We start from the raw sequence: 19,069 nt of genomic DNA on the forward strand, positions 1-19,069 counted from the left end.
AGGCTTTGTAGTCACTGGTCTGTTGTGGCCTGCATTTGGAGTTCACTTTGCTTTCAGAATTGATGTAACATAACTATCAGTTTCCAAGTGAATGACAAGTCACATGGAAATGAATGAAAGAACAAGTGAAGTCTAGGGATCTTAGTCCGTACTCACTCGCGGTCTCGATATGGATCACATAGGGGGGAAGGAAAGATATGCCATTCTCCACCTATCTAGATAGAGCTATTGGGGTATATACTTGTCGCTCGAGTCAAGCAACGGGCATGGTAGCTATGTACTTTTTGAATGCACGCACAATGCAATCCCGCTGAGGACCAGGGACATCCCCAGCCAAGTTTCTGGACAACCAGTTATCTAGACTGTCCGGTAAAAGAAAAGGCTGAGCCTGGGTGGCAGCTGACATACGCTTCGAAATGACCTTGCCCTCGACATACCACTCCCCCAGCACCGTGAATAGAAAGGCCATGGAATTGGTAATCGGGACGGTTAGGCTTAGTTCTGCGTTCAACACCAGGCGGATTAGCCCACCACCGAAACCCCGGATACTCCACATTGAGCCAGTAAACGCCCTGGGGACATCAGCCGGGCAAGGTATCAGGTATCCTACCGTGCTTTCCGACGAGGAGGAAAAACCACACGCTCCCAGATAGATTCAATAGGAGCGGGACGGCATACTGTGGCGTCCGTAGCAGATTCACCACGGTCCAAAAGAACCCTGTAAGTTTCCGCTTCGCCCATGAGCTCCGCGGCAACCGGCGCGCGCTATTCTCCTCGGGCTGGTCCTGATGGTTGGGCTTGTTCCGGGCGCGGAACTCCACGGCGGCGCGGCGGATGAAGGGTGTGGTGAAGCCCCATGCGATCCCAACCAGCAAGAAGCTAAGGATGTAGTTGAGAGCGGAGGGGGAGGGCTCGGGAGGCGGAGTGTCTGGATCCATTGTGACGGTCGCTAGCATTCAACTCGTAGCTGTGCAGCTGCTCGATGATAAACACAGCAGGACGGAGCCAGAGGCGCAATTGGCTTGGCTTTTATTACATAATATCCCTTGTTCACATCCAGGGGCTGCATGATAGCTGACCAGCCAACTAGTTAACAGAGTAACCGGTTAAGAGTTACTCCATCTTGAACAACACGCCATTCCAACAGTTGTCAACAAGTGATGGGCGATCATCCAACAGCTTCTACAGCTTCAACAGCAGATATATGATCAACAAGCTAACCGTGCCATCTCTAACTCGCCCAGTTAACTAGTCATCCTTTTGTCCTCGATGCCTCTCACCCACTCCGCCCGCAACTGGGCCACCTTTCGTCGCCAGCCCCTTGCCGAAATCTCCGGAGCCCTTGGTGATTTGGGTACATTCCTGCCCATCCTCATCGCTCTCGCCGTCAACGGCTCCATCTCGCTTCCCGCAACCCTCGTCTTCTCCGGCCTGTATAATATCCTCACCGGCGTGTTTTTCGGGATCCCGCTGCCCGTGCAACCCATGAAGGCAATTGCCGCCGTTGCGATCTCTAGGTCGTTTTGTGCGGGCGAGATTGCGGCCGCAGGGTCCTTTGTTGGCGCCGTGATCCTGTTGTTTAGCACAACGGGCGCTTTGAGGTGGTTTGCCGGTGTCGTGCCGATTCCGGTGGTCAAGGGGATTCAGGTTGGCGCCGGGCTGTCGTTGGTGGTCGCGGCGGGAGCGAAGATCAAGGGTGAACTGAGCTGGCTTGGGCCACGGTGGGTGGATAACTACCTGTGGACGATTGCGGCGTTTGCGGGCTTGGTGGTGACGAACATATACCGTCGGGCGCCGTATGGCCTGATTTTGTTCCTGCTAGGCCTAGTGTTTGCGTTTGCTGTGCTCGCAACGTCGGACGGGCGTTTCCCGAGTTGGGGTCTGGAGTTGCCTGGCGTGGTTCGCCCTTCTCTGGATGAGTGGACCAGAGGGATCATGGAGGCGGGAATCGGCCAGATTCCGCTAACTACGTTGAATTCTATCATTGCTGTGGTGCATCTCGCCGGAGATCTACTGCCTGATGTTCGTACCCCGTCCATCACGTCCATTGGCCTCAGCGTGTCCGGGATGAATCTGCTCGGCGTATGGTTTGGCTGTATGCCCGTCTGTCACGGATCTGGTGGCCTTGCCGCGCAATATCGCTTCGGTGCTCGGTCCGGGGCAAGCGTGATCGTCCTTGGTGTTGTCAAGTTGATTGTCGGCGTATTCCTAGGGAATACGCTCATCGACCTGCTCAAGGCATTTCCTACCGCTTTCCTGAGTGTGATGGTAATCGCCGCTGGGCTAGAACTGGCCAGCGTTGGAGAAAGCCTGAATACGGCTGGTGCGTGGGACTTGGGAAAACACGATCGTTCAGGTGTCCTGCCGACCATGAGGCCAGCGGAGCTCCAGCTCAGTGAAGCGGAGAGGAAGCAGAGATGGACCGTCATGATCGTGACAGTAGGTTTGCTGCTTGCTTTTAAGAATGATGGGATTGGATTTGTCGCTGGTATGCTGTGCCATTGGAGCTTTGGCTTGCCATCACTGGTTGAGCGTGTTAGCTGTTTGCGCGAGGGCAGAATCCGACTGCCTGGTGCAAGATCAAGCTCCGGGTAATCAGCATGGTAATCGTCATGTCGATTGATCCCATACTTTTCGCGAAATACATAAGTACACATATACCCTTGTAAGACCTTTGGGAGATAGAACACAGACAATTCAAAATGATGAACACTGGCAGCTTGGCAGTCCCGACTGGGTTATGATTTAGGCTTTCTAGGCACGGCTAACACCCGACGGCTAGGCGCCCCAAGGCCCAAGCCCAAGCCGCAGCTGCCCCGCATGACCCCCAAGCACCGGGGCGTGCCAACCCTGAAGGCTCGTGATTCAGCGGGGCTTCAATATCTCTCGAGTGTTTGACTGTTTGACTGTCCAGCATATTGTCCAACGCTCACCATCCAACATGTCCTCTCACGCCGGCCTCGCCTCTGATCAGGTTGCCTTCTTCAAAGACAACGGCTACCTCGTAATCCCTGACTACCTCCCGCAGGACACCATCTCCGCTCTCCGTGCCACCACCACCGATCTCCTCAACTCCTTCCCGCTCTCATCCCACCCGCTCACGCGCTTCACCACCGGCGACGACGAGGAGGAAAACGCAAACAACGCCAAACACGTTGGGGATGAATACTTCCTCACCTCCGGCGACAAGGTTCGCTTCTTCTTCGAGCCAGACGCTTTCTCCCCCACCACCAACGAACTCACCCGCCCCAAGCACCTCGCCGTAAATAAGATCGGGCACTCCCTACACTCCCTCTCCCCGCCCTTCTCCAATATAACACACAATGGCACCATCGGCGCTAGAAACGCAGCTATCGCCCGATCCCTCGGGTTTCGAGACCCTCGCGTCCTCCAGAGCATGGTGATCTGCAAACAGCCCGGCATCGGCGCCGCGGTGCCCCCTCACAAGGACTCGGAGTTTTTATTCACAGATCCACCCAGCGCGGTGGGGTGGTGGTTTGCCCTGCAGGATGCCGGTCGTGGGAACGGCGGTCTTGGGTTCTGGAAAGGAAGCCATAAACGAGGGCGCGTGCGGCGGCGCTTTGTCCGCTCGGCGGGTGCCGATATCAGTGCCGGAACCGAGTTTATCGATTGGTCGGGGCCCGGGTTGCCCAAGGAGTTGGAAGGAGAGGGTGATGATTATGTCCCCGTCGACGAGGACTTTGAGATGCTGGATATCCCTGCGGGTTCACTGGTGTTGATTCATGGGAACGCCTTGCATAAAAGCGAGAAGAATACGAGTGAGCAGAGCCGGTTTGCGTATACATTCCATGTTATTGAAGGCGCTGAGGGTTGGAATTATGACGAGCGGAATTGGCTGCAACCCCCTGAGAACGGCGAAGGGTTCACTCGGCTATATGCCGGGAAGGAATGAAGCACATCCATGAAGAAACGAACAGTAGTTTATGTACCGAGTTACACATTAACATCCATTCAACCGCATCCTTAAGTGGCTCCTCTCTATAAATGACTTTTTCTCTCCCAGATTTAACCATTCGGTATGATGAGAAGATAGAGGACTCCCAAACGCCTCAACTTTCCATGGTGGATTTACCCCAAACCCGCAACATGAAAATCAAAACATTCGAAAATGTTCAAGATACTTTAAGCATATCCAGCATCCCTTTCGTCTGCCATGCATTCTGCGCCCGATCGACTTCTTCCTGCACCCGCCGACGAAGCTTGTCGATCAGCCGATCAATCTGCACCGATTGGCCCAGATGCCCAGAGTACAAATCGAGCACGTTCATCGAAACTTCGACACATAGATCCACCAACCTTGGGTCTGATATCGATTTATGCACCCATTTCAAAATTGGCTGCAACGTAACTTCATCTCTCCCCGACAGCGCCGTGCGGAGGGCTGCACGGTGTCGTAGCGCCGTCAAAAGTGTAACAACTGTGATTTGATTGCCGGCAGCGAGCACCTGGTCGAGAGATGCTGCATAACGGCCTTTGCGAAGATCATGTTCCCAGGCCTTTTCCTTCTTGCGCTTCTTAGTCTCCTGGGAATCGATGACAATGTCAACACCTTCACCGACAAAGTCCATTCCCCGAAAGCGCTTTTCCCACCCACGACCCCGTTTCTTCTGCTCCTTGGCGACCTTGCGATCGTGTTCCTCTAATTTACCCTCCAGGATGGCTTGCATTTCTCGTTGCCGTTCCCGTTCGCGGATCTTTTGTTCGCCAGAGAGGCGGGTGCGGATGGAGAGAACGCCCGATTGCATGCCCACGGCGATGTGCTTGTCCTCTCGCTGAGGACCGGAGGTGATGACTCCCAAGGATAGGATTGGAGAAGGATACTTGGATCCACCTACTACATTCCACCCGGTGGTTTCAAACATCTTTATATGACCATCTAACGCACCAGTGACAACTCTCGCGCCTTGCGAGGCTAATGACAAACAGGTCACGGTCTTCTGGTGGTTCTTAATCAGGTGTAGTGGTTTCCCGGCAACAACGTCTAGCACTGCAACCTGATTATCCGCGGCAGCTAAAACAGTGGTGCCAGATGGCATTGCAAGAACATTCTCTACCGGCGCGGACATTTTAAACGTCATAACTTGACGGCCTGCCACTCTGGAGTCCCATAATCTGACCGTTTGATCGTAACTGCCGGAGACCATTAGATTCGCGGACTGCGTACCGGGCATAAAACAGCCGCTGCGGACATAATCAGAGTGGCCCACGAAGGTTTGAGCACTGGTTTCGCTCGGCAAATCCCACAATCGCACCGTTCTATCGTCGCTGGCGCTGAGAAGGGTCGTTGGATCGCTGGGCGAAAACCTCGTCACCCACACCGGCTGCTTATGTTCCCGCCATGTTTTTAGAATCGACCGAGAGTTCACATCAAACACCTGGATTGTGCCTGTCTCGTCACCCGCCACGAGGATTCTACCATCGGGGCGGACTTCTGAGGATCTCGCAGTGTCATCGAACCGGGTGATCGTCTTGAGAAGCTTTCGCGTTCGGACGGAGTATAATTGGACGCGGGCGCCGGTTGTGACTGTGAAGATATCAGGTGGCTGGAGAGAAGCGGCGGAGGCGGAAGCAGAGGCAAGAGGCTGTGAGATATGGTGAATTGGCGTGTTGGACGGGGATGATATGAGGAGAGGAGTTCTGAACGAGCGCCAATAGAGCTGCTCCGAAGTGAGACGAGTGGAAGGTACTGAGGGGAGTTTCACCTGCGGCAATGGCAGAACGGGGGCCGCCATTGTCGCAGTCTAGGAATATACAAAAACAAGAGATGTATGCTATATGCGAAACCGGGCACATCTTGCTGCCTTTGCCGTCAAAGAATCGATGGGAGTCTCGGGAGCAACTTTTGGCGGACTAACGTAAATCCGTAACTAATCCGGCTACCGGATTATTAATATTCCGAGGGAGTCTCTTCCGCTCACGTGACCTTGTTAGTCAGCGTGGGTCTAGACCAGAAACAGCCAAACCAAAACAGACTTCCCCAACGGGACTCTCCAACCTCGCTGTTTGGAACTCGACGTTCATCTTCATCTTCATCTTCATCCTTCGACTCGGCTTCCAGTCCGCGCTCTGGTCTACGACTCTCTCGCTCGTTTCTTTGCCAATCTGTGGCGGTTGGCTGGTTCGCATCGTCCCCGCCAAGCAATTCTAATCGCCAGCCACCAGGCCAGGGCGCTCTCGACGTCATCCAATTGGCCGGCCCCTCTCGCAGCTCACTAACTAGCCCTACGGCACCGCTCACCAGCCTCCTCAGCCGATCAAGTCAAAGCCAACAAAACCAGAGCAGAAGCGCCATTCAGTCTTCAGATTCTTATCTCTCGTTTATCTCCCCTTTTGTTGCCTCTTCGAGAAGACTGGCTCTTCGTCTTGTTCTTTTGAGACAGACACTCATTTGTTTTTTTTTTGTGCTGCCTGCTGAGACAGGTAGTTATGCTTGTGTCACGCACAAATTCGGCTTCGTTCGGCGTGCGTCACCTAACCCAGCTCCCTCCACTTTGCTTTCGTTCTCACCCAGGCTGTGTCGATTCCGTCCCGTTCGTCTAAGGGAACCCCGTTTGACACAATAAATACAGGCGGGGGCGTGAATATCCCCTCAATTCAATAAACATTCTTTTCTTCGATCCTTCGCTTCGTTCGCTAGGACATAATGTTGAGCAAGTCGGCCCAGCTAGCCTTGGGTGCCCATACGGCGGGGATCTACGCCGATATGTCGATCGATGGGCCTCAAATCGGCACCCTGGTCGCCATTATCGACCGTGCAAAGAATCTACCCAATAGGAAAACCATGGGGAAGCAGAACCCTTATTGTGCCTGCCGTTTAGCAAAGGAAGCAAAGAAAACCGATACTGACATGAGAGGAGGCCAGACACCTAAATGGTGAGTTCAATCTGTCATAGTATATGGCCCCTCTTGATGCTGAGGATGGTGCTACAGGGATCAAGAGCTCCGGTTTACTGTTCACGAGTCACCGGACTATTATCAGTTAAAAGTCTCTGTCTTCAACGACGATAAAAAGACAGATCTAATTGGAGAAACTTGGGTTGATTTAAAGAGCGTGATCATTCCAGGAGGCGGGCAGAGTGATTCATGGCACAGCCTCAGCTGCAAAGGAAAATATGCTGGCGAGCTCCGAATTGAATTAACATACTATGATACCCGGCCGAAAGACGAAGCTGTTGTGGAACGCCGGAAGGAAGCAAAAAAAACGGAAGCCAGACATCAGACAAGTTCTTCTGTTTCCGGCCCTCGACAATCAAAGCCACCGAAGAGGAGACCATTACCTGCCGACCCTACAGGCGCCATTCCAGAAAAATCCTCATCGGTGGAGACATCAGCGGCGCCGAAGAGAGATACCCCGGCTCCTGAGCCTCATCGGCCCCAACCCCCGGAACAAGTGCGCTCAACCTCGCCATCGAAGGTCTCACGGGCCCCGGAGACCTCAGATGAACAAGGGCGGAAACGACGGGCTCATGAGACTTATCCCCCGGTCCAAAGTTCAGGCTCGAGTCACCATCAATCATCCTATCATCCCGATCGGCAAAACTACGGGGATATTCCCGATAATCCTTATCCAGCAATGCATGATTTTCCATCTGGCCGGCAGGCACACCACCACGAGGCAGGTTTCTCTGAGCAGCCGGCCAGAGTCCGTCAACCTTATCAGAATGACCCACAGAGCTCTCATCCGCACTCGCATATATCCAATCCACTGCGCCAGCCTCAAGATTATTCCAATGAGCCCCAGAGCATTGCTTCGCTTTCCACCATAGACAACTACCACCAGCACGAATTATCCAGCCATCAATCTGTGCCGAGTTCAATGCCGCCAGGGGATAACCATTTGGCCCTAACATCCCACCGACATGAATATCAAGAATTTCATGGCGACACCGATGTATATCAGGAGGCGCCCGGTCACTCTCACGCTTCAAATCAATATCAACCATATACTCCAGACTCCTACGAGCCGGCATCCCGTCATGTTACTCGCCAAATCGGAGCTCCTGAACGACTGCAAACTTCGTACGCCTCTACCTCAAGAGGTCCCCCACTTGAAAATTTGGATCTCCAGCGATATAGCACATTGGACCATTCATCACAGCTTGTAGTACGTCCTGGCGGCCACCGCGGCCATCAACACCGCTACAGTACATCGACCAAGCCCGACGTCCATCGTGAAAGTCCACTACGCCAAACCGCAAGTCAAACCAACTATCAGCACCGCCAGTACATGCAACCTCACGTCCAGGATGATGATGATAATGGGCCGCCTCCCCCGCCTCCGGCACACCGTGACGGCCTTGGTGTCCCTCCCGCATCGGAGCAGTTCACCAGTCAGCCGCAGCATGTGCCCATGCCAGAACCTTTGAGTATCGCCCCGAGGACGTCCCCCCGGCCTGTTGAGAGGCAGTCTGAGTATATCCCGTATTGTCCACAATATGCTGATTCCAATTTCACCCCGGACTCAAACCAAGTTTATTCTACATCGCCCGCGCCCTCATATAGGTCAATGACTCAGGAACCAAATTACTTGCAGGAAAGGCCAGCGACCTCAGGAAGCGATTCTGTTCCTCCTTCGTTGGTTGCGGGTTATGATTCCAACTTGGTTAAAGAACCGGACTGGGCGCTCCCAGATCGCCATGGATACCGACAAGGTAATACTCCGACACAGCCATCAACGCTAACACAAGTCATGCGCTCGTTTCCAGCTGGGTTGCCCGAAAGAAAATCTCCAAAATCAGTCGATCCCAGCCAAATCCCGGCCCGCAAGTCAGTTAGCCCTCACCCGGCCCCTTCGGTTGACCCGGACTCTCTACCGGGGATCCCGTTCTCTCCTGAATCGTACGATGCTATTAACCCAAACGCGTCCCTTGCCTCCGGTGTGGAACAGCCCGCTCCTCCATACGAAAGTGTAGAACAGGCGATGGAAGCGGCTCGACAACACGAAGTTGAGAAAATACGTACCTTGGGGCCGATAATAGGGAATGACGGCCGCACTATCGACCCATCTGATCATCTTCCTGCGGATACCTGGGCCCCAGAACCAGTAAGAAAGTCTAAGAAGCCTGAAGTTGTTGTCAGATTCAAGCATACTCCCGGCTCCAGTGCTGCTAGTTCACGATCCCTAACAACAGATCGAGAGAGGCAACCCCGCCCCATGTCTATGATAGCACCTAACCACGGATATCAATCGTCATCGGTCGTTACAGCAGTACAGTCCCAACCCAGTCGCAGTAGGCTTCAGAAGCTTACTTCACGACCACAATCCTATATTCAGCCAAGTCCAAGTGCAAGAGACCCTTCGCCACGACCTAATAATACATTTCCAAATCGTGATAGCTTCGTGGCACACAACCTACATTCTACCAGCCCAACCAATGTGAATACGCCGCGCCATTACAACAGTTCTGCGCCGCCGCCTTACAGTGATGCGTCGCCATCTCCATCACCTCGATACTCCCCTTCAACCATCTCGCACCATTATCATGCTTCTGGTCCTCCCATCCCGGCAAAAGTACCAATTCAGCCTGGATCCCGACACTATCCAGGGATGCCATCTGCCGATGGAGACATTAATGCGCTTAGCGAAGAAATGAAACGGATTGATATTGGCATTGGTAAGCGTGGCCGTAAAGGCCATACGTCGTTTATGGGTGGATATGGACAGTGATCAATTTTTATTTTATGTTATGAAAACGACCCTAATGTGTTGGCTGATACCCATGATCAATGATTCCAATGGAATAGGATGTTCATATTGTGGTTAGATGATATGGCGTGAATGAATGGACTCATCTTTTTTAATTATATATTTCTTGGATGTTGTTTCACGCCTTTTTTGCAGCTACTTGTTTAGCCAGCAATTCATAGGCTGACCATGGATGTCGCTCTGGCCTCCGTGGTTCCATAAGCTTCGTTGATACATTTGCGCAGCCATGTATTTCTCAAGGAACACAGTCGGCCGCTTAGCATTTTTCAATGCCATGGCCGATATATACCTTGCTGAATGCCATCTCGTATGGTCAGACAAGTCATCCTTGCCCTTTATATGTATGGTGGCGCTTATCGCCACGCCAACACGCGATTGCGTGGACATATAATCATTATGCGGGTTTTTCAGGGAATAAATGTCGCGGAGCCCAAAGCAAAGTTCAACTACGTGCTTGTATGATAAAAAGCAGCTTTGCTAGCATTTGTTCGAAAAAAATTGGTTTCTTTTCGGCCCAAGCGAACACTCCGAGCATAAATGGTTCAAGTTCTTCCGGGGTAGAGTGAGGATAGGATATTTGCGACTGCACCGCGAGGTCAGTGTCCGTTCTCCTTTCTCGACGCTCCTTTTGGGCTCAGTGTGAAAGTATGGAGTATGGTACCATTGCAGACACTATAGGGAAATCTAGGGGGGGAAGATAATAGTCAAGTTGAGCATAGGAGAGCTGGACTGAAACCAGAAACCCATTTCAGACTGATTGATGCACTGGCGTTGTGTTCTACTGGTGCAAGTATCATTATTTTTTTTCGGATTAACATCCAATAGCTCTGTATGTCTAGGTAGGTACTATGAAAAGAATTCATCTTCTAAAGAACCCCTAAGAGCCTCCTCTGCCGCCAAACCCGCCGTCCACATTGCCGCTGCATCATAGTCCTCTTCCTCCCGAAGAGTCCCAAAATTCCGCCGATTGGACCTTGTATTTTCTAGAGGGGTATCGCCGAAGGATATTCCATCCTCCCCATCTTGCTCTTCTAACAAATCGGCATGTAGGAGCCCTCTTTCCAGCCTACTCACATAACCAACGTTCGTGATGTCATAATATGTGGCTGATCCGGCCTCATTCTCATTTCTTCCTCCAAGGGTCTTACGCCAGTAATCGGACGTTGTCCTCGTCGACGGATCCGCGTCCGGCTCCACTGTCCAACATCCGTTTCGGGCACAGAAACTTAGAAACGCGCGCCACGTTTCGTCCTTGCCCGTACCCACGAGGACATTCGGATTGCCAATGATGACAACTCCTTCCTTGGCTCGCGTGATCGCCATGTTAAATCGTTGTTTCTCGCCCACCAAGCCGAGCGCCCTGGATTGATCAGTGTCGAGGAACCTTTGGTCGGACCGCGTGCGCGTAGTGCAGATAATGAGAAAACGGGTCTCAAGGCCTTGAAAGGCTTCTAGGGGACCTATGTTGACGTCGTAGAGGTTGTGGGACCTAAAAATCTTACGAAGGTGGCTCACTTGAGCTAAAAAAGGTGTGATTATGGCAATTTCCTTCTGGTGTATGCGTTTGGGCCGAGGTTTCGAGCCGTGTGGCCCGGAGAAATTCTTGTACTTAATCGTAGTGGAGTGTGCGAGCAGAGAGCGAGTGTATCTAAGCGCAATCATAGCTTCGGCATCATTGTAAACGCCTGTGCCAGGGCCATGATGGAGGACATCCTCTACCTGATCCTGCGAGGTATTGCAGTTGAACAAGACGGGCCATCCACACCGGCCTCTCCATTCTGGCCATGTGGGAACTGGACCCTGGGCGTGGCTAGGAGTTGCACATGGAATGAGGGTATCATTGTAGAAAAGCACGGACGGCATAGCAAGAATTGCGGGGTGCGAACGATAGTTGCGAGTAAGATTCACGAAGGCCGGACGAGGCATTGGAAGCAGTGATTTCGTTAGTTTCTTGTAAGGGCCGGCATTTCTTCGAGACAGGGGGTGATCGGCGTAGATTGGGCGGCCAAAAAGTCGTTCAAATAAGGAGATCGACAATGCTGTATCGGAATTGTATACTCGCGGTGCTAGTTGGTGTTCATCCCCGGCCATTATAAAAAGCGGTAGTGACGTTTTGTTGCCGGGCTGTGGGTCAAGAGCCAATGGATTCGAAACCACAGTGAGTGGTATGCAAACTGACGGCTCTGTTGCTTGAGCTGCTTCATCTACAATAAGCGCCGTCCAATGGAGCAGCATTTCCGGCTTCACTTGGGCGCTCGGAGAGATGGCTGAGATTGTTTCGTATGCCAGCTTCATCAGGTCTCCATTGGTCAGACGAGCTTGGACAAGCATGTCGGCATCATTACATGTAGTGACCACAATTTTGTACTTCATCATCATCTGAAAGTTAGGCAACGAAAATACTTCATTGTCCGTATACGTATACGGGAGGAGCTTATCAGGTACTTCAGCAAAGGTTCTGTTCCACCCATTTAGCCTGAATAGTTCATGCGGCTTAAGGTGAGACGAAAGGCGAAGAGCAAGTGTATCAGCAGCCGGGCTTGACGGAGCGCATATGAGGAGGTGAGGGGTGGTGTCAGAAGTACTGTCAAGCAGCTGTAGTGCGCATTCCACAACAGTCTTTGTTTTCCCAGATCCGGGCACTCCGGAGATTAGGAACGGAAGATCCCCAAAATTTCGAGAGACAACCGAATCCACGGCTTTCTGTTGTTCGTAGTTAAGCTGTGAATCGCTCCAATTGCGGTCGAATGAACCTTTTGGTAAATCCTTTTGCGTTAGACAATGCTTCTCCTCTGGAAACAGCATGCGGCGAATCCAGCCATGTTTATCTCGAGCGCTAGGAGTGGAATCATAACTATTAGCTGCGTGGGTTTCAGTTCCGCTGATCTTTTGAATTGCTCTCCACGACGCAACGTAGGAATCAAGTGGTAGGGTAAAAGACACATTGCAAGACTTGGACGACCCGAAAAAGCCGTCCACTCGAATGATAACGGTTTCAGTGGGCTTTGAAATACCCCATACATAGGAACGGATCTGAATGCCGTTGAAACCTGGAGCCACAGAGCCGTTGAGCCCGTTTTGGTTGTTGGATACCCATTCCAACCCTTGTTGCGTGATTTGAGGAAACGGAAAAAACTGGCGCACAACGACCATATCGCCGAGGGATAGCTGTGGGGTATTGTCTCTAAGGCCTGGAACCTTCAGAGTGTAAAGATGTTGTTGCTGGTTTTTTGGTTCTAGCGTCGTGTTGAAAAGAACCAAAGGTGATAAAGTGGCTGAATGGCTAAAGCCTTCAAGCGTGAGACATTCAGAAAAGTAATCAAAGTAGCTATCAGGGGTCAAGTTCCTTGGATGGCGGGAGATGGTCACTGGCACCTCTCTGAATTCTGGGTGGATTTGCGGGACCGGGTCCAGATAGAGGGCGCCAGCAAAGCTCCGGATATAAGCTCCAAAGTCAATTGAGCTTATTTGCTTAGAAATCTTGTCCATCGCTGGAGACTGCTGGATAGCCCAGAGGTACGAAGGAATATAACTCGGGGCGTTAATGTCCGGCTTCCAATCCGTTGAATTGAAACCGAACACGCTGTTGCTTTGGTTTACAGATGCCATTTGTAGTGGCCGCTGGTTTTCATGGCTGAAAGAGATCGTGACCGGTAATGTGCTTTTGGCGTAAGTACTATCGTTCGGCGGGGTTTGCTTCATTAAAGGTAGCCCATTCGTGGTTTTGGGTTCGTCTTGGTTGCGTCTGGCATTCCCTTTTTGCGCATGTGGCGGCGGGCTTCGATGAGTTGCTGCTCCATCTGGAGTGGTGTGTTTGACGGCTGCCACCTCGGCTCCGGTGGTGGGATCGACGATGCGAATAGCCGCTTTTCGTGAAGGGATCTTGAACGACATATTGGGCTGTTTCGTTCAAGGGCTCCGTGTGAAATCAGGCGGTATATCTGACACAACGTGTTGTAATAAGCAGCTCATAGCCTCTTTTCTGCAGTCCATTAGCTCCTGCAGAAGGGCTAAATATGGGTTTGTGAAGGCTGCAGCAGATGCTGCTTCAAACCAGGACTGCGTTGCCTTCATACAGCAGGCGGCAGAAGAGTCCAACCCCACCGCATGCCTAAGTTGGGGTAGAGGAGGCTGGCAGACGGCGGCACATCACTCACAAGTGAGTTGTGGGGAGCCTTGCAATTGCAGGCGGGGGGTTCACTCTGTTGTCATAGCACTAATGCAGGAATATAACAGCCTTGTACTTCACAAGACACACACATCATCCACTCCCCAAGCCAAACTGCCTCCAAACGCAAGATATTCAAGAGCAACAGGACTGAAGAATCGCCTTTCTGAGTGGAAGTCGAGATGCCGCAATCGTCCCGGATGATGTAATCAGAGGTGTTTTATACTGTTACGGTAAGTACGGAATGGTATGGACTGACATGTGGCTGTGTATGCTTATGTAATGAATACAGCCATCGCCTGCGCCACACATCGCGACCGCACTCGATGGGATCACCAGCAATAGACAACGAGGACATCAATATCATTGAACCAGGGGTCAATTTACAAACAGAGGATCTACGCTCTCCGCTTGCATGCTTTGGCGTTGCCTGCCTTTTGCATCCGAGGCGCCTAACCGAGTGTCTTATGAGAACTTGCATCTGCAATGAGCTGCAAAGTGCGCTCTCATGCTTGCGTATGTTGAGGGTGGCCTTGGCTTTTCGCGGGCTTGTTTCCATGCTTCATATCCCTCCTGCAAATGGCTTTGGTGCCTTTCTCAGCTAGATCCGTGCTAGGTGGACCTTAGCGAGAGCGTCAGGCTTTCTTGTCCGGTCGGTATTGTGGCCTCGAGCTGGCCCTACTGCAATAGTAGATCTGGATAACGGCCTAGCTGTCCGGACTTTTATACCATCACTGCAAAATCTCGCGATTCTATCGTATTCTTTAGACCATATTAACAACAAGCTACATGCTGTTTAGTCATGGCGTGAGAGTGAGGGCTTTTAGAATCTCCTTCGCCGCTTGAAGGCTTCTAGTCTGAAGCAATGATGAGAAGTCCTGCGAAAATATATTCTGGAAGATGCCTGTATTGTAAACCGAAACATCTGCAAAATCGAAGCACCAGTAAGTATCCCACCATTTACCTTGGGCCTCATGTGGATTTTGCTCACCAAAGACGTCTGCAGCCCCTAGCCCAATTCCAGTGCTTGCTGAAGGCATGCTTAAGGCAGTATCGGTGAGAGAAATGGGTGATTGACAGGTTGATCTAGTGTGCTGTGTGTGCCAAAGATGCCATGATGGCTGCCATTCACACTGGGTCACGTTATCTTGCCCTTGGGCTTGTCTGCACACTCAACTCGTCCCTCAAGTTTTGCTGCTCTCAGTGCCACACTTGTTCATTCCGATACCTCACTTATTTGTCTGTGATGCTCACTAGGTTGTGTGCTGTGATCATATCTTGCCAAAGCCTTTGATCCTGAAGGGACATACCGCTGACTTGCTCCAAATCTTAGGAGGAAAATCCTCCTCCGTTTCAATTTGGGACGAGTATACCGGATTTTCCCTGATATCGTCATTGTCTGGCTCCGGCCGTGAGATCAGGCGAATATCGATCCATTCACTTCCCCTCCCAATTCGATACACAATACTCGGTTGTCCTCATTCACCTCACGACAAGTCCTATTGTGCTCCTTTTCTTCACTTTTTCAATAAGTGAAAACTTTTCCTTTTCACAGTCATACCGTGTGTAACTCGATTTCTTTCTCTTGGGCTGCCTACTATCCGTTCACCGTTTTTCACTTGGCCTCGATGATCTTCTGCTTCCCAACTCCAACCTCCAAACATTTCGAATCATCATATTCTGCGCTTGTCAAAGACAATACATCTTCCCTGTTGAGCCCTACTCCTCCTGTGTCATCCTTCAGCTATACTACCTTTTCCTCGCTTGATATCCCATCGAATCAATCTCACTCGACTATCACAGCAGCCCCGCTTTAACTTTCATTATCAAAGATATCCTCAGTCAAACGAATCCAACCCATTTGCCTATTCTCGCTGACCTGGTCTGACCGAGTTCCTTGAGGTTAGCTCTATTCTCTCTTTGTATTCTCGGGTTGAGTTTTGACCACCCCTTGAGCTGATTCATCATCAAAAAAAGCAATGTTACTTTTTCTTTGCTTAATAGCCCTGCTAACCTCGCTGTGGAAATGATAGAACAATGAAAAATCTAGAGGGTCAACAAGGGCCCCGCTGCCAATTTAGCGGGGAAGCATGCTCGACAGAGTCGCCTCACTATCGCAAGGTCATCTCCCATATTTTTGGGAGGAATAAACGATGCACGATTGGCGTCCCGGATTTCGTTTGGATTTACTATTGCCGGAAACATTATCAGCGTGCCCGTTATCGAACTGGCGAATGGCCTTTTAGACAATGCGACCTCGCCATTGATACCATAAAGAACATGCGAGCTTGGGGTGGTGTCGAAAACTTTAATCTTCAACTCCGTCGCCGAGAGACACAACGAGCTACAGGAAATGAAGATCGTTATGAAGAGGAAGATTCAGCCATACTCGCTGCGGATCAAGGGCCTGTCACGAGCAGTCACCATGTGAATGACGGAGATTCTTCAATGGAAACGGCCTTCAAAGAAGAGCGGGAGTCTAGTTCTGCCGAACCGGAGACTGCCGAATTTAAAAAGCGTTCTCCAAAAATAATACCTCGCCCTGTACCTCACTGGCTCTATGATCGCGTTGGGGACCATAAAAACTTCAATGAAATTCTTCAAATGCTCCGCGACCTTCGACACCATCTTCAGGAATTGATTGATAGTGGCCACGATGCCCATTTTCCAGACATTGAAATCTTGCCAAATCTCCGCCAACAGTCCCCGGTTCTCCGTCCAATTGCGGGCAAGTCTCGACGAGTCTCTTCTCGTGGCAATGTCGAGAAAATCGCAAAGAAGTAAAGAATTATAGATTGATATCCCCGTTGATGGTGAACCGATTGGAAGCGGGGTGAATGCAGCCTAGTGGTGTCGGAACAGAATCGGTTACCGCTGATCCTCAACGGTTTATGTGGATTGGGGCTCAACTCTGAATACTCAACGATCATGGGTTTAGGGTCAGGGGTGTTGTCTGCAATTGTTATTTTACATGGTTCAGTTGTTGCATATTTTACCCAATTGTGTTTCCATTTTATTTTCCCACCCGCTTTTGCCTTGGTTTGTTGCTCGTTTTGGCGTTCCTGGTTCCACATTATGACTCTCCTCCTTTTAATGCCTTGATTTTTATGACTGGATACCCCCATTCAAGATCTCTATCTCAGGCTCTGGTGGCTTCTGGCATGATCTTAAAGACGGTTTATGACTGGTATAACGTCGGGGTGTTTCGTCCGCTACAGTTTGCATAGATTCCTTTGATTTGTCCCCCATGCGGTGTTTGGCTTTTATATTTCTGGGCTATTGCAGTAAATAAATTGAGCTTTGTGATTTCTTAACTGGGTTTCTCTAGGGTCTTTTTCTACAGGTTGATGCATTCTATGAGGTTGAAATAGTAATTAACTAATGCAGAAAGTGTTTGTTTCGAATCGCCTATCATTTCTCAAGTATAAACCCTAGGGCTATATGGTGTACTAACAGAGAATATTCCGTCACATCAGCAGCCTTGTCACAATGGGCAGCAGTTGAATAAATACTATGCCAAAGACGTTTAATGTTGAACATCGGGAGACTCTGATTGGATTAGTAATCAACTTGCCAAAAACAGCTTTCTAGCTTCTCCGCTCCGCTCCACTCCACCCTTCCTCACAACCTCCGTTCCGCAGCCATGGCCCCGCTCTCCCGCCATCGGACTCTCCTCCTAACCCTCGACGCTTTCAACACCATATTTCACCCGCGCAGGCCAATTCCTGCAATATACGCCGGTGTTGCACAAGACCTCGGCGTCATTCCCTCCGACATATCCCACGACGTGGTCAAAACCGCTTTCAAGGCTGCCTTCAAGCACAATAGCGCACATTACCCAAACTATGGCCGGGATACACCCGGCTTTGGCGGACCCAAGGTATGGTGGGGGAATGTCATCCGAGAATGCTTTGCAAACGTCAAAGGGCGTGACAGCACTGTGAATGATATACCGGATCGCTTGGTGGAAACGCTGATTGGTGTGTTTGAAGGGGACTCGGGATATAAACTGTACGACGATGTAATTCCGTTCTTCAAGAAGCTGCAGGCTTGGAAGGATGCAAAAAGGTCTGGGAATACTGGGAAAGATTGGGATCGAATTGTCATCGGAGTCGTTTCGAATGCGGACGACAGGGTGCCAACGATTCTACGGTCACTCGGCCTACACGTGGGGAGTGCGTGGGCAAATAGCGGGGAGTTATTGCCCACTGTTGATAAGGCATATGGCGCGATGGAGGGAGAGAACGACATTGACTTTATCGTGACGAGTTATGAAGCCGGAAAAGAGAAGCCTCATAAACATATTTTCGATGTCGCTCGAAAACGGGCCGAAGAGCATTTGAGGACATGTGGTGCTGATATTGATTGTCCATTCCCCGCCGGAAATGACCTTTGCGTCCATGTTGGAGACGACTATCACGATGACTACGAAGGAGCAAGGAATGCAGGTTGGGGAAGCTTCCTACTGCTGAGAGGGGATGTCGAGGTGCCAGAGCAGGCGCAGAAAACAGCCCACTCGATTCCCGACCTAGATAAGCTATTCCATTTATTGCAAATCAAATACGATAGTTGACTCGTATGCTTGATTGAACGGTTCGCCTGCACCGTCTTCACATTCAGGCAGGTCAGATATTCCATATATACTCCCAAAAAGCCTATTATGACCCTGCACCTTCAGATATCACTTTAAGTGTGTCAAGCGCCAGCTTGCAGCCCCATTTCAACAGCCGTTTATCCCGTTTCGAAGTTACCACATCCGATTTTGCAACGACCGTACGAATAAAATATCTTAAGCCGGCTACAACCTGTGGTGTATCTCGCGATTTCAAGAAAATGTCCACGAGTGGCTTTTCGTCAAAACCGCCGTCCCCGGTCTCACCGGCTTTCTGCTGTTTGCGTAACGACTTTTGCTGTGACTGTTGGATGGCAGTTATGAGCAGCAGCTCAACAAAAGCTTTGGTCTTTGGTTGTAGATATAGGAAGTCGAGTGTTTTCAGAACTCCAAGAGAAAGGCCTCCCTCCGCTAATAGCCAACCGTACATTTTTGCAAGATTAACAACGGCTCGCATGCTTAGGGCTCGGTTTTCATCTTCATCCGCATCGAATTCGTCATCCGCCGAGCCGCCGCTTTCTCCCATCCGTTTGAATACATCCCATAATGAAAATTGGAAGGC

At 50.9% G+C, this 19,069-nt stretch overlaps 7 protein-coding genes across 7 annotated transcripts in view; 4 read left to right on the forward strand and 3 right to left on the reverse strand.

Moving 5' to 3' along the window:
* Positions 1 to 938, reverse strand: part of UREG_06142 (uncharacterized protein) — a gene marked incomplete at both ends in the record, with an annotated part of 2,318 nt that extends 1,380 nt beyond the window's left edge. The window contains 3 exons of the mRNA XM_002583129.1: positions 299 to 341; positions 409 to 501; positions 611 to 938. Of these exons, the coding sequence (XP_002583175.1) occupies positions 299 to 341; positions 409 to 501; positions 611 to 938 (464 nt within the window). The remainder of the gene's footprint in view (positions 1 to 298; positions 342 to 408; positions 502 to 610) is intronic.
* A 331-nt stretch (positions 939 to 1,269) lies between these two features.
* UREG_06143 (uncharacterized protein) lies at positions 1,270 to 3,913 on the forward strand (the record flags this gene model as incomplete). The annotated part of the gene is made up of 3 exons (XM_002583130.1): positions 1,270 to 2,488; positions 2,750 to 2,892; positions 2,915 to 3,913. 3 exons carry the CDS (start codon positions 1,270 to 1,272, stop codon positions 3,911 to 3,913), a joined length of 2,361 nt encoding a protein of 786 aa, XP_002583176.1.
* Positions 3,914 to 4,133: 220 nt separating this feature from the next.
* On the reverse strand, positions 4,134 to 5,753 carry UREG_06144 (uncharacterized protein; the record flags this gene model as incomplete). Its single annotated transcript, XM_002583131.1, has 1 exon — positions 4,134 to 5,753. One exon carries the CDS (start codon positions 5,751 to 5,753, stop codon positions 4,134 to 4,136), a length of 1,620 nt encoding a protein of 539 aa, XP_002583177.1.
* Positions 5,754 to 6,664: 911 nt separating this feature from the next.
* UREG_06145 (uncharacterized protein) lies at positions 6,665 to 9,688 on the forward strand (the record flags this gene model as incomplete). The annotated part of the gene is made up of 2 exons (XM_002583132.1): positions 6,665 to 6,894; positions 6,952 to 9,688. 2 exons carry the CDS (start codon positions 6,665 to 6,667, stop codon positions 9,686 to 9,688), a joined length of 2,967 nt encoding a protein of 988 aa, XP_002583178.1.
* An 885-nt stretch (positions 9,689 to 10,573) lies between these two features.
* On the reverse strand, positions 10,574 to 13,621 carry UREG_06146 (uncharacterized protein; the record flags this gene model as incomplete). The annotated part of the gene is made up of 1 exon (XM_002583133.1): positions 10,574 to 13,621. The coding sequence occupies one exon, from the start codon at positions 13,619 to 13,621 to the stop codon at positions 10,574 to 10,576; it is 3,048 nt and encodes a 1,015-aa protein (XP_002583179.1).
* A 2,311-nt stretch (positions 13,622 to 15,932) lies between these two features.
* Positions 15,933 to 16,679, forward strand: UREG_06147 (uncharacterized protein; the record flags this gene model as incomplete). The annotated part of the gene is made up of 1 exon (XM_002583134.1): positions 15,933 to 16,679. One exon carries the CDS (start codon positions 15,933 to 15,935, stop codon positions 16,677 to 16,679), a length of 747 nt encoding a protein of 248 aa, XP_002583180.1.
* An 859-nt stretch (positions 16,680 to 17,538) lies between these two features.
* UREG_06148 (uncharacterized protein) lies at positions 17,539 to 18,431 on the forward strand (the record flags this gene model as incomplete). Its single annotated transcript, XM_002583135.1, has 2 exons — positions 17,539 to 18,343; positions 18,382 to 18,431. The coding sequence occupies 2 exons, from the start codon at positions 17,539 to 17,541 to the stop codon at positions 18,429 to 18,431; spliced, it is 855 nt and encodes a 284-aa protein (XP_002583181.1).
* Positions 18,432 to 19,069: the final 638 nt, after the last annotated feature.

This window comes from Uncinocarpus reesii, genomic scaffold (assembly GCF_000003515.1).
Source record: "Uncinocarpus reesii 1704 scaffold_4 genomic scaffold, whole genome shotgun sequence".
NCBI lineage: Eukaryota > Fungi > Ascomycota > Eurotiomycetes > Onygenales > Onygenaceae > Uncinocarpus > Uncinocarpus reesii.